A 20,763-nucleotide genomic window follows, 5' to 3' on the forward strand; every position below is an offset into this window, starting at 1 on the left:
TTCTGGTTTCTGCTCTGATTTTTTTTTCCTAAAAAGAGATGGGGATCTCACTATATTTCCCATGCTGGTATCGAACTCCTGAGCTCAAGTGATCCCCCCACCTCGACCTCCCAAAGTACTGGGATTACAGGCATGAGCCACCATGCCTGGCCTTCTGCTCTGTTTTTATGGCTAGGCACCAAGGGGAATAAGAAAGAAATGTAACACATAGTCTCAGTTCTCCAGGAATTTATAGTCTAATTGAAGAGAAGATACTATCAAAGAGGAAGCAATTAAGCAGTAACCCAAGACAACATATGGCTGAGGCAAGAAGCACAGACAGAGGTGCTATAATAATTCAGAAAATGGGAGGAGGTGCTTATTAGGACCTGACTCAATCAAGAAGGGTCCAGTGGAGAAGGTAGGATTTGATCTAGGTCTTGATGGGTGAGTAGGATTTGAACAGTGGAAAAGGGACATAAATCAAAGGCTTGTGGTTGGGATTGTACAGGGAATTGGGGAAGCTCTTAGAGAGAACAGTCTGCCTAGTTCACATGGCTCACGAGAAACTGGAGACAAGGTTGGATTAAGTGGGTTGAACAAGATGGAGGATCTTGAAACACCAGAGAATTTTGAGCAAGGAATTGCATGATCTTTTTTCTCAGATCAGTGTATAAAATGCATTGAAAGGGGAAAAAGTAAAACCAGGAAAACCCTCTAGATGGCTGCTGCAGTAATCCAAGCACAAAGTACTTAAAAGGAGGCAATGATAAGAACTGGATGGGCCAGGCGCGGTGGCTCACGCTTGTAATCCCAGCACTTTGGGAGGCCGAGGCGGGTGGATCACGAGGTCAGGAGACCGAGACCACGGTGAAACCCCGTCTCTACTAAAAAAAAAAAAAAAAAAAAAAAATACAAAAAATTAGCCGGGCGTGGTGGCGGGCGCCTGTAGTCCCAGCTACTCGGAGAGGCTGAGGCAGGAGAATGACGTGAACCCGGGAGGCGGAGCGTGCAGTGAGCCGAGATTGCGCCACTGCACTCCAGCCTGGGCGACAGAGCGAGACTCCGTCTCAAAAAAAAAAAAAAAAAAAGAAGAAGTGGATGGCCATGAAGAAGTAATAAGAGAGACATAAAAGAATCAACAGACTTATTGGCTGTCTGATTGACAACCATGAGAAAATTGCCATGAGCTTGTGAGTTCATGCTGATCTGTGGGAAAAGATGACTTGAAGTTTTAAATATGTTAAATTTGAAACAATGGTGAACCCTACAAGAAGAGGTATGCTGAGGGGGGTTGGAATTGTGAAACTGAAGCACAAATGACAGATGAGGGCTTTTCTCTAAAAGAAAAAATCAAACACCTGCTATGTGCTAAGAACTCTGGATACAAACATGAGTAAGATATGCTTCCTGCCACCAAGGAGCTTAAAGCCTAATGGAAGGACAGACAAGGAAACACAGATTATGCTGATGACTATGAGAAGGATGGATGGTAAGAGGCAAGAGTGGAAGCAAGAAGATGCTATTGCAGTGATCCAGGCGAGAGATGTTGGTGTCCTAGGCTTGGGTTGTGAGAGTGAATAAGAGACAAGAGAGATCAATAAATATTTAAAAGATAAAGTGTTCAAGACTTAGTAGTTAGTTGAATGTTAAAGGTCAGAGTAAGGGAGGAGTCAAAGAGAATGACTCTCAAGACTAACTGGAGTAACTAGGTCAATGGTGGTACCACCAACTGAAATAGAGAATAAATATAAGAAGAGCAGGAAGTTTGTATGGGTAAAAAAATAATTCTGTTTTAGATGTGTCGAGTCTAAGGTCCATGTGGAACATTCAGGTGGGCGTATCAACAGGAATTTTGGTATAGAAGGCTGAAGCTTAAGGGAGAAGACTGCACTAAAGCTGTAGAGTTGGAAGTCATCAGCATACAAGTGGTAGTTAAACCACAGATATGAATGAGATCACCCATGAGAGTGTGTAGGAGGAGAAAAACAGTGGATCATGACAGAACACTGGAGAATACCAATATAAGGGACAATTAGAGACAAAAGGAATTATCAGACAGTGGTAGGAAATGAAAGTCAGGTTGCTGTGGGTTGAGTAATAAATTAGAGGTGAGACATGCAGACAGCAAAGAGATCACAAGACTGAGAGCTTTGCAGAAAATGTTAGAGAACAGGAAGAGTCAAGAGAACCAGTAAATAAAGTGAAAAGCAGCATTCACAGAGTGAGGAGCATGTCATAAAAGCCAATTGAGGAGCATTTTAGGGAGGCTTGTCATGAATTCCAGATGCTGCAGAGGTAAAGGCAGACAAGGACTGGGGAAAGTGGTGAGAACTGAAGTCAGATTGCAAAGGAGCTAAGGAGGGAGTGGACAGTGAAGAAATGGCACAGTGGATGTCATTCATTTTTTTAAAGAAGTTTGGTAGGAAAGGGGTGAAAAGGATGGGGGAAGGAAAGGAGCCTAGAAGAGCAGAGCAAAGAGAAAAAGGTGGGGAGTGGATACAGAAGCAAGAGGAGCTAGTAGGTAATGAATGTGGGAGGAAAATAGGTCAGAAGTTGGGATTTTAATTAATCAAATGAATTATCCTAACTACCACATATACCTGTTGATCTTGCAGCATAGTCAAACATGGAAATATTGCCTCTAACCAAAATGGTAGACTATAAGGGTTTAGTACCTGGAACAAGGAGCTGCTGCCCACTGTGTTAGTGCAGGTACTGGGAGGAGAGTAAACTTGGGTAGGCATAAAGGAATTATGCAGCCCTGGACACCTGGATAATCCAGTGGCCAGGAATCAGGGGAGAGCTACCTTTTTCCCTTTCTTTTTTAGTCTTCCTAGAGGCGCATGAGAATGTTTCCTCTTACTTTAACTGGTTATTACCTGAGTGCAGGCCAATTCGAATTCGGACTGGCACCTCTGGCATGTGCCGCATCTTGAAAGTGCCCACAGAGCTCAGGATATCTAAGGACATGTTTGCAATCTCAGCTGCATGCCTACTGCCATTCCTCTTTGGGAGGCCTGAAGCCACCATGTAGGCATCTCCAATGGTCTCCACCTGGGAATTAGGAAAAATAGAATTAGCAAACAACTTATTTGTGCTTCTTTTTAGCACAGAGCTGTAAGGGTGTAATGGAGGCCAGGTGGTCTTGTTCTAAAGTGAGAAAGGCAGAGAGGGACTGTCAATGATCCACAAGTCTGGCTGCATGTTAGAATTGCTTAAGGAGCTTTATTAAAAATACTGAAGTCTAGGCCCCACACCAAAAGATTCTGAAATAAGTGTAGCTACCTCACAGGCTCCTGATTGACCTTAGAAAAATACCAGGCTCTGAGACATTTGGGGAGAAGAGAAAAGGGAGATTTCTGGGACTGTCCCTAGGGTGTCTATTGGGGAGCATCTTAGGAGAAGGTGCCTATGATGCTTCCCAGCAAATGTTTCTATAGATTATTTGGGGTAAATAAGCTAGGATAGCCTTAAGGAAAATATAGGGAAGGGGAAAGGAAGAACAAGCCTGTTCCCTCTGCTTTGCCTTGCTAATATGATGAAGTTAGTTTTGCAGGCCTATTGGGTATGAGAACTGAGTCTCTTTCCACCAGTTACCTCCTCCTCTCCTACTGCTACCTCCCTGAGGAGCAGCAGTACTGGCCCTCAACTGCTTTGCGGGGGACGGTTAGGGCTGGACACTTGGAAATAAAGCCAAATCTATGTTCCTCACCTTCCCCACAGAAGTGTGCTCACTCTGTTAGATAACCAGTAAGTTGAAACTTTTTGGGTAAATCCAAAACATAACTAAGCTGCAGGGACTTTTTATGAAATGTGCCAGTCAGACTGTGTTACTACAAGTTTGAATCCAGTTAAAACCCATGTGTTCCTAGAGAACTGCACTGACAGAATACAACAGTTAAGAACATGAAACTGAAGTTATACCATCTTGATTAGCATTTAAGATTCAACACTTACAAACTGTGTGGCCATGGGCAAATCACTTAATCTCTCTGTACTTCAGTATCCTTATCTGTAAGATAGTGATAATGATAGTAAAAACTTCATAGGGTTTTCTAAGGAATAAATAATTTAATATATGTCAAAGCATGTAAAACCTGCCTATTGGATGATAATATATAATTAGTTCAAGCTATCACCATCATCATCATCAACACCATTATCATCATCATCATCATTATCAAATAGGTACGTCTTGAAAACAGCCTTGGAACTGTGGGTATGATTCAGCTCCAGAGAAAGAAGTTTAGCAATCAGCAATAGGCTCCTCATCATGAATTACTATAGCCAATAACAATCATCCTTTCAATCTATAGGACTTTCTGCCTCAACATGTTTCCATCCAAGGTCTCCCTTACCTTGTGCAATTTGAGGAAAGGATACCTGCCCTCAGATAGGCATGCCAGCCTGCACACAGGAAGGAAGGATTACAATGTAAATGCTACATGCAAGGGGAAAGTCAGTGGCTGGCCATTATCAGAGATTAGTTGTTGACCCTTTAGCTTTGATGAGTCAGTCACCCAGGAGGCCCCAAGGATATGGATGAGGAGATTAGAAGAGCAGGGAGTATGGGGATGCATGGTCTTGGTGTACAGACTGCTGTGGAAAATTGTGGGTTGTATCAGTCAACACAAGGATGCTGAGAGGGAAAAGGAGGTTTAGAAAAGGGTGCAACTGAGATGCAGATAGTGGCAGGAGAACTGAAACTGAATCACTAACTTCATAATTCTACAGTAGCCTTCTCACTTCCATTTCAGATTATCAAGTACGAGGGGAGGTGATTCAAATTTTACAGGTAAAGAAAATGAAAATACAAATGAGTTTGGTCATTTGCTGCCGGTTCAATTTTTATTTCCTTTGCACTGTGCCGTTTTTAATAAACAGGGCTGAAAAAACATAAATTTCATTTTTGGATTTATATAGCCCTGCTCTGTTCTGAGAACAGCCCATTAACTCCCTACTGCAACCATTAAGTACCAAAATATCTAATGGCCTATTGCTAAGACCCCCAACAATTGTCTGAACAAAATCAGCTGGATTGATTAAACCGGTAGCTGTGTTACAGCCCACGCTGAATCATCCTTGATTTTAGTTTCAACTGAATTAGCTTTCAGTGATTTGTTTTTCTCTTCAGGCTGCTTGAGTTCAACAAGTTAAGACAGGTACTCTGATTCCATGGATTTTTCCTGCATCGTGGTTTCCATGTGTGCTTCTTGATTAGCTTGCAGCTCCTGCTGATTGACAGGTATGATGTTTATTTCTGAGCCCTATTTAGGTGGCTTGGCCTAGCCCTGAGGCTCTCTGTCTGACCTGAAAAGGCCCTGTCTAATCTGAGATAAACACACTTTCTTGTGTGTGATTTGAGAGCTAGAACATTTCAGACTACTGTGAAGAATCCAATGAATGGAGCTACTCATTCTCCAGCTCTACTTTGGTCCTGGGACAGAGAAGCTGTCTAAAGTTTAGGATGCCTGGGGCATCTTTCTCCATCAATAAGACAAGTATCCATGATGCAGACAATGTAGAAATGTCCCTGCACAGCTATGAGATTTTTAGCCATTTTTGCCTAGAGACAAGACAACGTATATAAACAAAGGTAAGGAAGCATGGCATCAAAATTAGTCAATGTAGTCATTTTGCAAACTCTAATAGAAAGAGTGAAAATTCAAAGGCTGGAGGAGTGAGAGAAGGTGGGAACAGTGGCTTGCCACCCCACAATTAATCACTTCCCCAGACCTCAGACCAATAGGCAGCCTTTCGGTTACCCTGTAACAATCCCAAAGAGCCTGGAGTCTAATATTTCCTTGCTGTAATGCCAAGTTCTCTCCGTATAAAACAGCACCTGAAGGAGGAGACCAAATTTTTATAGCATGTATTAGATCTACACAAACCTTACCAAGATGAACTCTGTAGCAGTCACCAACTATGGGCAAAACACCAATACTTCCTCTTTATCCCCTTCAGTGCCTAGTACAGTACTGCCTACACTGTGAGTACTCAGCCACTGATGTGCAGTAACTCTCTTGGTCCCAACATCTTCTTAGTCCCAATTCTAGAAAAAAAGTTCAAAAGAAATCTGACTGGCAATCTTTTGCTGGGTTGAAAGTTGTTATTTTGTAAACTGGGAAATTACATGCATTCTACCTGGCTTTCATTTCCAGTGATATACCAGTGGAAGGGGTGTACTATTTAATTTGTTATTCCTAAATAACAATATTCCATAAATTTTATTCTTCCATTTTGGAATACACATGGATGGGCCTCATATAAAAATTTCACTATGGAATATATTTTCCTGCTAATTAACTTACCTTGTAGACATCATGACTGCCAATTATTGCATCAAAGAGTGTGTACAGGTCATTCAGAAGATCCACCACCTCAATGGGCTCACTCATGGCTGAAATGGTTGTGAAGCCCACAATGTCGCTGAAGTACAAGGTGACCAAGTCAAAGCCCTCAGGTTCAACTGTGCAGCCCTTTTTGAGAGATTCAGCAACTGATCTGAAAAGCAGACACAGCTATTCCTAAGATGACACTGGTCCCCCTTCATGCCACATACACCTGCTAAAAATACACCAAATAAACCTCTAAAAATCACTGCTAATAAATGATGAAGAAGAAAGTGTTACATGGATGAAAACATTAATTCGTTCATTTATTCTACAAATAAATTTTAAGTGCTTACAATTGGTCAGAAATTGTGCCAGGTGCTGGAATACAGCACTGGACAGACCTGGTCTGTGCCTTCGTGTGGAGGTTTTTCATCTCTCTATACCGCTAACTCAGACCCCTGGGGAATGCTCCCAGGTGATTGCCCTCTCATGAGGCTAGTTTCCTTAATTATCTCCTAGAAGATCATGTTACAACATAATAAGTAAGGTGCCCTGGAAAACTTGGAAACTGTAGCAACAGATAAGGTTTTCAGCTAAGAGAGGAAAGACCTGGAAAAACGACCTTGCTACTTTCCTCTAGGAGCTCAAAGAACTGCTTTCTTTTAATCGGTCAACCTCCTAGCAAAGTCACGAAGTGACATACAGAAAAAACAAGGCACAAAAACTTAAATGACCAGCATGATCTACAGGTAGTGGAAAATTAGGATGTGTGCTCTGCTCCCTTGGTTTCCAATTTTACTTTGATTTGAAGGTGTGACTCAAGCCCACTAGGAGGAGAGAGGGTGCAGGACAAGGGGAGGCAGCAGTTAGTTGATGGGTAAATTTTTCTTTCTTTTTTTTTTTTTAACAGAACACACTGTTATAAGGATTCACACTCCTCAGGTGTTCTCACATACGGTGGTAGCATCTGTGTTAGAAGCTTTTCTGTTTTCTGTTTTTCAATTTCCAGCTCTTCAGTCCGCTCCCGAATCAAATCTTCCAAGTTGCTAGAATATTGCTCCAACATCCGAAGCATAGAATCAATAATATTGGTCTTCTTCCCTTTATTAAAAGTTTTAAACTGGAAGTAAAATAGAAAAGGGAACCAGAAAATGCTTACTCCTCAAACTCAGAGATGATGGAGCAGGTCCCCTTATCACAAATCCATTCCACTAAAGTGCTAGGGCAGAAAAGGTGAACCCAGATATAAATAGGAAAAGTCACCACCCATCCTCACTGTCACCCTGACCCATTTACAGGGCACTTCCACTGCACCGCTGCCCCCGCCCTCCCCCCCCCCCACCAGTTCTTTCCCTACACTTCTGGTTCTTTCAAGCCTGAGCAAAGGTGCTCTGAGCCGGCTCCTTCAGTTCTGAGGTGCTATCACGTGAATAGTAGCCACTTGTAAGACAAAAGGATTTGGTCTTGAGCCCAGGCCAATTGTGTGTGAGGTAAGGGGAGAGAGGTAGTAAAAAAAGTGCCGTTTTACTCTTCTGGATCATCAGTCTACTAAATCATTCTTATCTTCAAATGCCACTATGTTGCCAGTTTTCGAACAGTGAGAGGTTCCTTGACCTCTTACAGAGGGCTCAAGATCCACATGATAAAATCAACCCCTATTTCTTACCATGGAGTCCAAGAATAGTGGTGTCCTCTAGCACCTGTCCTTCGGTCAGAGTGATGTAAAATTCAACTGATTTTGCCCCCATTCTATGCCCTGATGCCTTAGAGATGTCTGCATGTCACAGATTTTCAATATGTCTTTTTGGGACCTTGTCTATCTACAGTAACAGGGAGTTAGGCATAGTATTAGAATCATGAGGGGTAGCCCCTCTGCACTGCTATAGTCAACATGCACATAACTGTGTTCACAAGAACAAAAAATCGGAGGTGGTTTTGCTAAACAGACATCTAGGGCTCTGTCCCGGTGAACCTTTTATGTATAGCTGGGCCACACATGCTCCACCTAGCACCCAATGCCCCAAGGCCAACACTAGGAGTTTCCCTTCTGAGCCTGGTTCACATCTGCAGGTCCATCGAAGTCCTGGGGATAACCTGGTAGCCACTTTAGATCCTTTGGGCTCCCCCTATTGCCTAACCCAGGGAACCTCCCTCTCCTCCTCATCTCACTTAAGTTTTATTAACTGCAGGAAGTTAGGTGGCTAGCCTTGTCATCAGACAGCCTAAACTTCCACTGAAGCATTTTAGTGAGGGCAGCTATAGCAATGTCTTGTTTGAAAGTCTCATGATGTACACTCCCCCTATCTATCACTGGCTTCTCTGCTGCCTTCTGAAATAACATCTCTAGCATCAACACAGGGGCAAATGCTCTTTCTCCTGCCTCATGGTAAGGTTTTAGAAATTTGACCTTCATGGTCCTTCGCCTTTTCCATACTATTGAACACCTGTTTGAGTGTCCTCAAGAAACTCAGCCGGGCTAATGGAGGCATTGTTAGCTGGGGACACGGATGACTTCATAAGCAGGGCCCCTCAGGCTTTCAACCCAACTCTTTCTCTCTTTCCGCCTCAGATACCTGCCACTCATAAAGCATCTCATTGCTGTACTCCAGCCAGGCACAAAAGCCTCTCTGCCAGAGCTGACACAGCACTCACGGTGAGCACCCTCAGTTTTGGTGTCCTGTAATTGCAACAAAGCCTAAACTGCATGCTCCAACATTGGAATTGCACCCTAGCTTCCATAGCAGGGCTCACTCTGTCCTTTCCTTCACTCCCCTTTCAATCTCCCCCTCTAGGGAAAGAAACACCCCCTTTAGAAATTCAGTACCTTAAGGAGGAAGGTTATCACTTTTCATGTACCCCATTGCCTGGAAACTTAAGGAATCTCCTGCTTTTGCACACCACATTTGCACATTCTCTTTCTTCCATCTTGAACACCCTTTCAAACACTCCATATTTTTCCTGACCTTCCAAAAACAATCTGAAATTGCCTAATTGGTACACTCATGAGAGTTCTCTGGTATCCCCAAAATAAACATGGTCTGTGAGGAGCCCCGTCTATTCCATGATACCCATCATCTAATAGTTTCAATGCCATTGCCTTACAAATGCCTGATGGTTCAATTCCATCTCTGAAAGGTTGATCAGGTCAGATTGTGGATGATCTGGAACAGAGGTTCAGACACAGAAGAACACTTGAACCAATCTTTGGGCTCTTGAAGGATGTGCTGATGACACTCCAGCACCAAGAGCCTCAAAGTAGCCACTCCCAGGCTGTTCCTCCGAGAGGAGTGCCCTTACCCCTTGCAAGAGGTTCCTTCCACAATATGACAAGGACCCAAGGAGTTAGCCTTGTGTAGGCTGACTTCAGAAAGGCTCCTGGGCAATGATAAGATTCAGAGTCTTTACCTGGTTAAATATTTCATCAAAACTTGGTCGTTGTTCTGCAGCCTCAGCCCAGCACTGCTTCATCAGCTGGAGACATTCTGGAGGGGCATGCTCAGGAGGAACTACTGGTCTGTACACAGGAGGAGGCTTCTTAAGTCTGTTTATGATTTCTGTCCAGATGCGAGAAGAGAAAAGTTTACAAATTATGGAAAAAAGGACCAAGATTTGGCAAAGATAACTGACTTTTAGCCAAGAAAGGGGTAGGTTAGGAGATAACACAGAAGAGCCATCTCCTTTGCTCTCTCCTTAGGTGGCCTGAATATAGATTATATTTGAGCAAAAGCTGCATTAGGCAATGGGGGAGAAGCGAGAAATTAATCAGTTGGACTCTTGGTATCATTTAGGCACTTTATTCTGCTTCTGCTAGGTTTTAGATACTGCCTATCTGATGTCAATTCTAATGCTCTAACTTCAGTGACCTGGCTCCCCTCACCCATCCCCAATCATCTAAGCCTTCCAATCCCCACAATAGACCCACTTAACTCTTCTTCCAAGCCCAGGCCCAGCCTAGGTCCAGGTCTCTACCTGGTGTCTAGGCAAAGGGAATTAAGAACTGCAGTAAACAGTTCAAGGCCTCATCAAGATCCTCCTGGTTGACGGTCCATGAACTCCACTTCCAGTGGAATATTTACTATATACCAGTAATGTGCTTTGCATGCATTATTTCACTGGATTTTCACATACAAACAGGTGAGGTAGGCACTCTTATTTTAATTTTATAGCTAGGGAAACTGAGACATGAAGAGAGTAAGTAACTTACCCAAGGTCACATGGCTAGCAAGTGACAGAGTTCAAATTTGAACCCAGACAATCTCAATCTGTTACACTGTCCTGCTTCCAAATGTCTCAGACTTCAACTGGGAATTCTTAGACTCCCTATTCAGACCCAACAGCCATTAGTGACAAAAGATCTAGAGCAGTCAGACTGACCTTTTTACAAAAAGAAAACTCCCTGGCAGCAGGAAAGAAAAAATCATTATCTCTCATTATCCCCAGCAACCCACACTGGGCCTCAAACTGATCTCTCTGCCTCCAGTCTACCCTTCTCCAAACCTTTCCTAAAACACAGATCTGGCCGTGTCACTTTCTTGCTCAAAAGCCTCTTGTGACTCCCCATCACCCACAGAGTAAAATCCAGGCTCTTGTCCCTATCTCTTCAGGCTCATTTCTCATCTTTAGACCCCTCCACACCACCTCCAATTCTAACTGCCACATCAGGAACCAAGCTTTGCTTGCCCCACCAGTGTGACCTTCCCATCCCTGAATTGGCTATAACACTCCAACAGTGCTGCTTTATCCCTAATATGAGCCCCTTGCCTCCATAAAAGAATTCCAGTTGTTGCCTCTGACTTCTCAGCTCCTTGTGACATCACACATTCTGTTCCTTTAACCCGGGTCAGGCTGTACCAGTAATGATTTCTCCATTACAGCATCGTGCTCTCAGTACAACAGATTCCATGAGCATGTACTCCCTGAAACTTGACTGCCTCATCCATTTTCTGGCAGATGAAGTCTTTGTCCCTTTCTCAGAACACCATCAAGTTGAATGGGCCACCTCTCTGCTTAGGCACAGCATGATTCATACTCTTAAGGATCTCACAGTCCAATTGCAATAAACAGTGGCAAACAATATAAGTGCTCTAGCTGAGATGGCACTTGTGAGTATAGAAAAGGCAGCTGACCCACACTAAAGAAGTCAGAGAAGGTTTCCCAGAGAAGGTGACACGAGTTGGATGAGGCAAGGTTGGGAGGAGGTGGAAAAATTCCACCTCCTAGTATGTGAAAAGGCACAGAGATGGGAGAGACCATGATACTTTCAGGGCCCTGCCAGTCATGTGGTTTAGCTGGGATATAGAGAGTGACAGAAGATAAGCCTGGAGAGGTAGCTAGGGGCCAGATTGTAAAGGGCCTTGTATGTCATGGGAGGAGTCTCACCTTCACTTAAAAAGTGATGAGGAACAGTTGGAAGGCTTTAAGTAGAGGAATAATGTGGAACCCTGAGTGGGGCAAAGCCTAGCTAAGTGGTTTTAGTTTTTCTTTCTTTTTCATTTTTAAAAGTTTTTATTTTGAAAAAAAAAAAATTAAACTTCCAGAAAAGTTGTAAAAATAGTGCAATTGCCTGTACACCTTCACTCAGCTTCCCCTATTGTTAATAACTTACAGAAAAATAGTACAAAGGAAATTAACATTTGTACAATAATATTACTAGGGTTCTTATTTGAATTTCATCAGTTTTCCCTTAACGTCCCTTTTCTGTTCCACAATCCAATTCAAGATCCCATATTGCATGTAATTGTTGTGTCTTTGTCTCTTTCAGTCTGTGATAGTTCATCATTCTTTTCCTGTCTTTCATGACTTAGATACTTTGGATTAGTCCTAGCCAGTTATTTTGTAGAATGTCAGCTGGGGTTTGTCTAAAGTTTTCTCATTATTAGATTGAGGTTATGTATTTTTTTTTTGTGACAAGAATAACACCGAGGTGACATTGTGTCCTTCTTAGTGTATCATGTCAATGGGTACATGACATGGGTGTGCTGTATTACTGGTAATAGTTTATTATTGGTAATCTTGATCACTTGTTTAAGGTGGTGTCTACAGGATCCTTTACTTGTAAACTCTATTTTTTCCATTTGCAATTTGTAAGTATCTTGTGGGTTCATACTTTGAGAATATACAGAGATCCTGTTTCCCCTCAAAGTTTTGTCTACTGATTTTGTCATTATTGATGGATACTGCCTAATAGCCAAGTGTCTTGGTGGGAGATTAGGATGGAAGCCTGCAGCATGTCACAGGGAAACAGTGGTAAGGCCTTGACATCCAGAAGCATCATGAGGGATACTAAAATACTTGGCAGGGAGTGTCTCAAAGGAGTAGAGGGAACTGCGAAATTAAAAAGAAAAACAAAAGGGATTGGCATCAGTCCTGTAGGCCCTTGTTTTACATCACAGTCTGAAAAAAGACCAGCTTCTTGGGTGGGGAAATTTCTTCCAGATGCCTAAAGCTGTCTGGCTATAAGTCCCACCTGTACATAACTTGAGCTGCTTGCAGACTATCAGGCAGTTAGCACTAACACTCTTCTGGAAAATCACGACAGCCTGAGTTGGTCTGATGATCTCGGTCATGGTGGACCCCTGGGGCCCTTTTCTCACCTCCCGCTTACCTTGAGCTGGCAGATCCATCATGCAGAATGGGGTACCCCGGACCATCACTTCTTGCATGATGATGGCAAAGCTATAGACGTCTCCTGCAAAAGAACCTAACCTGCTGCCTCTTGGAGCTCTCAACAGTTCCGGGGCAGTCCACAGCAGCTCTAAAAGGAAAGCATTGTGTAATGAATGCAGGGAGGATTAACTGACAACATCTGCAATGCCCTCAAGGGCTCAGAGGGTACTGTTTTATTGACTGCCTTATATTTTTATTAGACAGACTGCCATGCTAGTGCCCCCCATCCCCCGGGGTCTGAATCTATTCTTCTAAGGAATTATGAACAGAGAAAACAAACTACTCTCTCCACCCCAGGACCATGCAGGCAGACACAGCAGCGATGTGGGAAAGGGCACAGAAGCTCAAAGTATAGAAATTCTCTGATGCTTGCTTTCTTGAGCCTGCAAGTAGCAGTTGGCAGGTTTCCAGGGAAAGGCAAGTGTGCTACCACACTGGTTGCCATGGATTTGCTGTTTGCTGAGATCTATATGTGTCTGGTAATTTGATTGCGCTGGGGCTAAGAGATTCACAAGTTGCTTTCTCTAGGTCTCCTCTAAAAGGATTAGAGTTACCCCAGCCTTCCTGTTCCTTGCAGTACAAAAAGGTGCAACAATTCCTTCAACTCAGTTCTGCAAATATTTATTGATGGTCTACTATGTACCATGCCCTGTGCTAGGTGCAGAGGTGGTGCCAGAGACGAATCAAACTTCAGAAGTTCACAGAGCAGTAGGAAACACAGACATATGAACCCCTAACTGCAATAAAAGAGAGGGAATGATGAGGGCCACTATATAGTAAAGGGAAATGAATCCATTAAAGGTCAAAGTTAAACACCCATTGTGTGCTCTGCTGCATTTCAGGCCCCTTCAGGGACAAAACATTATTTCTGCATTCAGAGTTTATGGCAGTGAGAATGTCAGAAATTTTTCTTGGGAGGGGGGCACTGTAAGCAATGTATAAAGAAATATAACTTAACAATAGAAATACAGTACTCAAAAGCTGGAAGAAGAGTCTTTTAGATTGAATTATATAAAGTTACCATTTTTGTGAATCAAAAACAGTTAGATATCGGCAGTTTCATCAGGTTCAAACTAATAAAAAAACTGAGCTGATCAAATTAATCCAGGAAGACTTCCTGGAAAAGTTAAATTTTAAATGTGCTTGTTAGGAAGGTCAAGGATGCAACTTTCTGGAGCTGAGAAGGTAAGGGCTTTGCAGGGAGAAAGAACAGCATGTGCAAAAGAACAAGAGGCAGAAAGGAGCAAATTGCGGGTGGGGGTGTGCCGGGTGGTGGTAAGCAGATTAGCTCGGCTGAAGAGAAGGGCTCTGTTAAGGAATAATGAGAAATGAGAAGTGGGGTTGATGAAGTGGGGGAGGGCGGGTGTCTGAAAGAATGGGGGCAGAAGGTGAGAGGCCCTGAGAGCCAAATGAAGGCATTTGGAGTGAATACAAAAGGCAGTAGGGGTGCTGGAGCTGGAGAGGGATTTGATGAAAGCCCTGTTCGGGAAGATTAATCTGGCAACCTGCACAAGCTGGATTGAAGGAGAGAGGCTGGAATCAGGGAGACCAGCTAGGAAGTTATTGCAGTAAGAGCAGGTAGTGAGGTGAGAGGGGCCTAAATGGGGGTAGGGGTAGTAGCAGCAACACAGGGAACCAGATACACTGGAAGGCTACAATGGAGAAGGAAGTGACAGGGCTAAGGATAGGCTCCCTGTGCCTTGAGAATGAGAGGGAGTTGGAGTAAACAACACGGTGACATCCAGATAGTGAGGCTGGAGACAAATGTCTGCTAAGAGTGAGGGTATCAGGGAGAAAGTAATGGCTAACTTTTCATCTTGTTAAATTTTGGTATTGGGAAGAGAGTCCAAGAAACAAAGTCCTATGAAATAGGAAGAAGGGTGAAAGGTGAGAGATTACTTTGGTTTGTTAGCAAAACCCAGGAAAGAGAAATCCACCATGGAAATTCTTACTTTCAGCCAATCCTGATCAAAATGGTGAAATAAGAAATTCCAGTTTCACCACCAATCATGTACCCATCTTCTCTCTTCGCTCTTTAAGTGTCCCCAGGCTTTGTCCCCCAACCAGGCCCCTCTGAGCTTCCACCCACCATCCACCACTCATTCACACCCATGAAAGTCTCCAACACACTCACTATAGTGATTTTGCCCCTATGTCTCCCTGCCTAGGAAGATTTATATTTACAAATCAAACGGAAGACAATGAATGATACTTGAATGATTGAATGTCAAAGGAATACATTTATAGTTGCGGGATTTTAGGCACCACGGTTTTGGAGAGGAGTGCAAGGACGAATATTTGGGAGAGCAGGAAAAATGGCATGTGGCTGCTTCTTTTTGGCATCCTTTCTCCCTGCACATTTAAAAGCACAAGATGGAAAAAGAGGGCAAAACTCTCTGGTAAAAGCTGGGTGATTAAATACAATCATTACGAAATAGTATTTCCAAAGAGCACTTACATGTATGTTGTTAATGGCTATAATGAGGCTTTTCTGCACTATACTTATATAATTGAGAGTGGACAGTAATGAATACACTTACAACCCGCCCCCATTTCCTCATCTCCACTCCAGAACCCAGTAAGAGCCACTAACTACCATTAGAGTTGAACTCTTGGGAAAACTAGAGAAATTACTTTGGTTTGTTTTTTATCTGCTGGAGCCAGTATTAACTCTGAGCTTTGCTAGGGTGATAGAATTGACTTTGGAGAGCTACTGTGGTATAGTATAAAAGAACACAGAACTGGAAGTCTAGAGACCTGGGTTCAAAACCTTAGCTTGGCCACTAAGTAGCTCACCTTTCTGAACCTTGGCTTCCCTATCTATAAAATGGAAGTTGAGTCAGATGACATCCAATGGCCTTTCAATTATAAGATTTATTTAGCCTCATCATCTAAGGTAGGGAGACAAGTTCCTTTATTTCATTTTATTTTGTTATTTTGTTGATTCAACAAATATTCTGTCAGGAACTGTGAAAGGCACTGAGAGAGGCAAACCTGTTTCCTGCCCCCACAGAGCTTGTAGTTTGGGTTGGGGGAGACAAGGCTAATTGAATGAGTAATGCTAATGAACTATGGTATCACAACAAAGTTCAGGGCCCTGAAGGATCATAAAGAGGGCAACCTAGCCCAGCATAGGGGTCATGGAAAGCCTCTTGAGGCAGTGGTACTTAAGTTGAACCCTGAAGAAGGAGTAGAATTTAGCCAGACCCAGATGAGTATATGAAAGAGTGGGAAGAGAAGAGTGTCCCAGGCAAAGGACACAGCTTGTGTGGAGATTTGGTAGTCAGAGACAGCCTGGTGTAAATAAACAACTAGAAGGAGTTCAGCATGGCCAGAGCATAAAGCAGGGGGCGAGTGGTTAGCATGAGAGGTCAGCAAGTTCCAGGCCGTGCAGGGCTCAGCTCCTAAGCCATGTAAAGGAATTTGAACTTTATCCTTAGAGCAATGGGAAGCCATTCAATAGATTTAGGCACAGCTGTAACATGATCAGATTTACAGTTTAGAAAGCTCCTTCTGGCTGTAGTGTGTGAAGAACGGACTGACCATCCATACTGCCACTGCAATTTGGAGAATGGAGTAAAATGATAAGAGGGAGAGACAGAGACAGAGACAGAGACGGACAGACATAGTCCACCCAAAAGCACAAAACCAGAAAAGAGAGCCCTGCAGCTATCCTTTACCCACCCTAAGACTAGATTTTCTTAAGTTTCAAAGCCGCCAATCTGGAAATTAAATGGAACTCTGAGCAGCTAGGCAGTTTTTTTTGTTTTTTGGTTTTGTTTTGTTTTTTTTTTTGAGACAGAGTCTCGTTCTGTCACCCAGGCTGGAGTGCAGTGGTGCAGTCTCGGCTCACTGCAACCTCCGCCTCCCGGATTCAAGCGATTCTCCTGCCTTAGCATCCCGAGTAGCTGGGATTATAGACGCACGCCACCACGCCCAGCTAATTTTTGTATTTTTAGTAGAGATGGGGTTTCACCATGCTGGCCAGGCTGGTCTCGAACTCCTGACCCCGTGATCTGCCCGCCTCGGCCTCCCAAGGTATTGTGTTTTATAGAGAATTGATTTTGACAAAATGCTAAGTACTTGCCATCTCTACAGGATAGGGGCTAGACTTCAGAAAATCTGAATTTGAAGTCCTAGAACTGCTATTAAGTCACTGCAGGTTTGGAGCAAATCATGAGCTTCAATTGTCTCATCTGTAAAAGGAGGGAATTGGACTAGATGACTCCCTAAATTTAATAACCCACAAGTCTTATAAAGAGCAAAGATGATACCACCAATGACTGGACTCTCTGTCTACGCATGTGTCTCTCTCTGTGTGTGTGTCTTTCATTCTTTTCTTTTATGTAGTAAAGTCAGCAGTTTTAAAACTTATGCCAAAGCTAATTTTAAGAATATGGATATATGATGTAGTTTTGCATCTCTCTGTCTCTGTCTGTCTTTTTTGGGCTGTTTGCTTTTCTGTCTTTTGTGTCACTATCTCTCTTCTTTATGCTTGCAATATTGGTTAAAACATTTAATGCCCACATTTCCTATATGTATTTCATCATGTTTCTTCTCTTTCTTTTTCCTCTTTCTCTCCCTCATCTATCTGCTCCTTCCTCCCTGGTTCTCACCCATCCACCCCCATCTCAGATTTCTCCTATTTCTTTGATCTGTTATGACTCCTACTGGCATTGTTTAGTGCTACCATTGGTGCACTAGACAGAAGACAAAAACACAAAATGGATGTTGTTGGTGTGAAAATTGATGATATGAACTGGAGTTATCTTATTATATCCAATTAAATTGGAGTCCAGAGACCACGGGAGAAAAAGAAAAGCACTTGGGGCACAAGTGCCTGCCCAGGGACAATCTTGCAAGCCACATACCGAAATGACCTTCTATAACCTTAATATCAGTTTTACCTAGTAGCTAATGAAACAAACTGTCATGACTCTAAGACGAGTTTTACCTACAACCATCACTTACCAATCGGAGCTTTCCTGCTCCCCAAAACTTTGGTAGTGCCAATGAGTTTTCTTTAAAAACCATATATAACATTTCTCTTTCCAATAAAACCCCCAACTTTTCTGTGTTCTTTGGACACACCAAGGACCACCCTGGTCTATGCGCATGCCACAAATTGAAATACTGTTTTCCCAAATAAAATGTTTCATTTAAAGATTTGTCTCTATATTTTTATTTGACTTTGACACAGGCATGGCTACTTATTTGCTAGAAGGCCACAGTTCTGCCGGGAGCCTTCCCACATAACCCATAGAGCATTTATTTGCTGAGAGATCACTCCTCGCTTCTTCCTCTCTGACAGAGACTGTGCTGGTATGCTCTAGTGACATCCCATTCTAAAATGTACGTTGTGGGGGTCCAGCTTCCAAATTACTCTCCATTCAACTTGACAAGTATTTATTGAGCACCTACTGTGTGCCTAGTGCTCAGCAAGTTTTTCCAGGGACTGCTGGGGTCTCCAAACAATACAGCCTAATCCTGCCACAGCAGGAACTGAACATTATTACACTGGCTTTGTTCAGAAAGCTAGGCTGGGCCGAGGTTACAGCAGGCCTACTTCATTCAAGTCCCTTGGTTTGGAAATGAGGCTGGATTTTCAACAAAAGTGGAGAGTTGAAATCAGCCTGAGGCTTTAATTCAGTGCATATTTTCATTTGAACTTTGGAGTTACCTCGTGTGCATCAGAAGGGTACAATTCATTGCTTACCTTCCACAGAAGATTCCTCTTCAGAGAGTCTCAGCATTTCTAAGATGTCGTTAAAGCCATAATCTGTCACTTTTAGTACAAAACGCCCATCTACCACACAGTTTCGAGACTTTAGCCTACCATGAACAAACTCTCTGTGGTGTAAGTACTTCATGCCCTGTAGATGACACAACAGGATTTATTTAGCAACTCATTTAACTATTTTGTGCTTTTAACACCAATTTCTGAGATTGTTAATGGCATGAGCTATTATGATCCAGAACTCAGCTTTTTTCTCTTCTATGCAGGCAAAGTAAACCTCTGACAACATGAGTCAGTTTTCAGATCCCTTGTAGCTCTAAAATTTTATGCTTTGATGAAGAATGTTATCTTGTGTGTGCAGAGAATTATGTGTTACCAGGAGATTTATTAACATTTCAGATACAGAATGGATCCATATACATATAATTGCCAGGAAATTGGAGATTTTGATTTTCCCCAAAAGTTCTAACCTACTCTCACCTATTATTGGCAAGAATGGAAACTGGGATAAACTTGTGCATGGGCAATTTGGCAATAGCTGTCAAAATTTAAACTATGTGTTCCCTATGATCCAGGGGTTCTACCTCTCCTCCAGAGAAATGCTTGCATGTATATACAAAGAGACAAAGATAAGAATGCTTGTTGTAGCTTTGCTTTTATAATAGTATATAATTGGAAACGCACTAAATATCAATAAGGGACTGGCTAGAGTGTGGTACATTTCTCACTAGGGAATATTCTGCAGCACTTAAAAAGAATAAGATAGATCTGTATGTAGCTGACATAGAAACAACTCTAATCCATAAAGTAAGTGAAATATAGTAATTACAGAACTATGTGACAGCATGTATATTTAACAAACAAAAAAGTCATCTATAATGCATATAAATACACATGAAATTAATTACAAGGTGGGTTGCCAAATTGTTAGCAGTAGTTAACTTTGAGGGGGAGTATGAAGAAAGAGGGTTGAGTAAATGTGAGTATTTTTCCAATATATGTCATTTGAGTTTTACACTTAATATATTATTTTTGTAATTAAAAATAGGCAACCAGAAAGAAGAAAGCTGTCTAGTGCTGATCTCTGCACTTGCTTGGCAGCCTTCATATGGTATTCAAATGTGACCAGGACTCTCGTTCAGATGGATTTCTTCATTCTGCATATACATACATTTATATTCTAGTACAGTCATTTCAGAACTTTGTTTGCTAAGAGTCCTTTTAAGTGTCTGGCTCTTTTGCAGTGTGACACTCCTTTGTACTTGGAATTCTTTTCACCCTGTGCTCTTGGATAGTCTGCCCTCTTCCGTACTTCTGAGTAGAGTCTACAGTGGGCAAGATTCCCCCCATGTTGTCTAACAGTTGCTTTTCATTCATCATGGCCTTGAGAGGATTGTCATATAGAGGCTCCTCCCTTAACTCACTGGGCTTAGCTTACAGTGTGAGCAGAAAAAGTACTAGAATAAGAATCAGGAGATTTGGATTTTATTATCAGCTCTGCCACCTAATAGTATGGCTGAGAAATATTTATTGAGTGCCTACTATATGTGCCAGACACTCTATAAAAACGTGTACCTCATTTAGCCTCCCTGAGCCTCTGTAAAAGGAGGCTAATCACATCTATCTTAAAGGGAACTGGCATGAGAGAATGTCTTTCCCTTTCAAGGCCCCTGAAAAAGGATTAGACTAGCAGAAAAAGGTCAAGACTATGATCAATATGCAGGAAGCCCAAAAAGTCATTGAGTATGCAGATCATACTCAATGCACATATACACAATTTGCATATCATTCCATGGCGTTCATGGAATCCCCAGAAGCTCCTCTATGGGACTCATCTATGAACCCTACCTTGGCTGTCAGGAATCTTTGGCTCAGAGAATAAAGGTGATGCCTGATAGATCCACTGGTCTTTTGGTTTTCCAGTGGCACTGAGTTCCACATACACAGCCATGGTATGTAAAGACTTGTCACCTAGTTCTAGACTGAGCCACCATTTAGAAGGGTTAAAACTAGGAGGTAGGGCTAAGTAGCACCAAATAATCT

General features: G+C 42.5%; 1 protein-coding gene across 1 annotated transcript in view; it reads right to left on the reverse strand.

Moving 5' to 3' along the window:
- Positions 1–20,763, reverse strand: part of GUCY2F (guanylate cyclase 2F, retinal) — a 108,007-nt gene that overhangs the window by 13,048 nt on the left and 74,196 nt on the right. The window contains exons 10-15 of the mRNA XM_003262187.4: positions 18,700–18,856; positions 12,922–13,071; positions 9,723–9,871; positions 7,274–7,437; positions 6,294–6,486; positions 2,862–3,036 (exon numbers count right to left, since the gene is read on the reverse strand). Of these exons, the coding sequence (XP_003262235.3) occupies positions 2,862–3,036; positions 6,294–6,486; positions 7,274–7,437; positions 9,723–9,871; positions 12,922–13,071; positions 18,700–18,856 (988 nt within the window). The remainder of the gene's footprint in view (positions 1–2,861; positions 3,037–6,293; positions 6,487–7,273; positions 7,438–9,722; positions 9,872–12,921; positions 13,072–18,699; positions 18,857–20,763) is intronic.

This window comes from Nomascus leucogenys, chromosome X, assembly GCF_006542625.1.
Source record: "Nomascus leucogenys isolate Asia chromosome X, Asia_NLE_v1, whole genome shotgun sequence".
Taxonomy (NCBI): Eukaryota; Metazoa; Chordata; class Mammalia; order Primates; family Hylobatidae; genus Nomascus; species Nomascus leucogenys.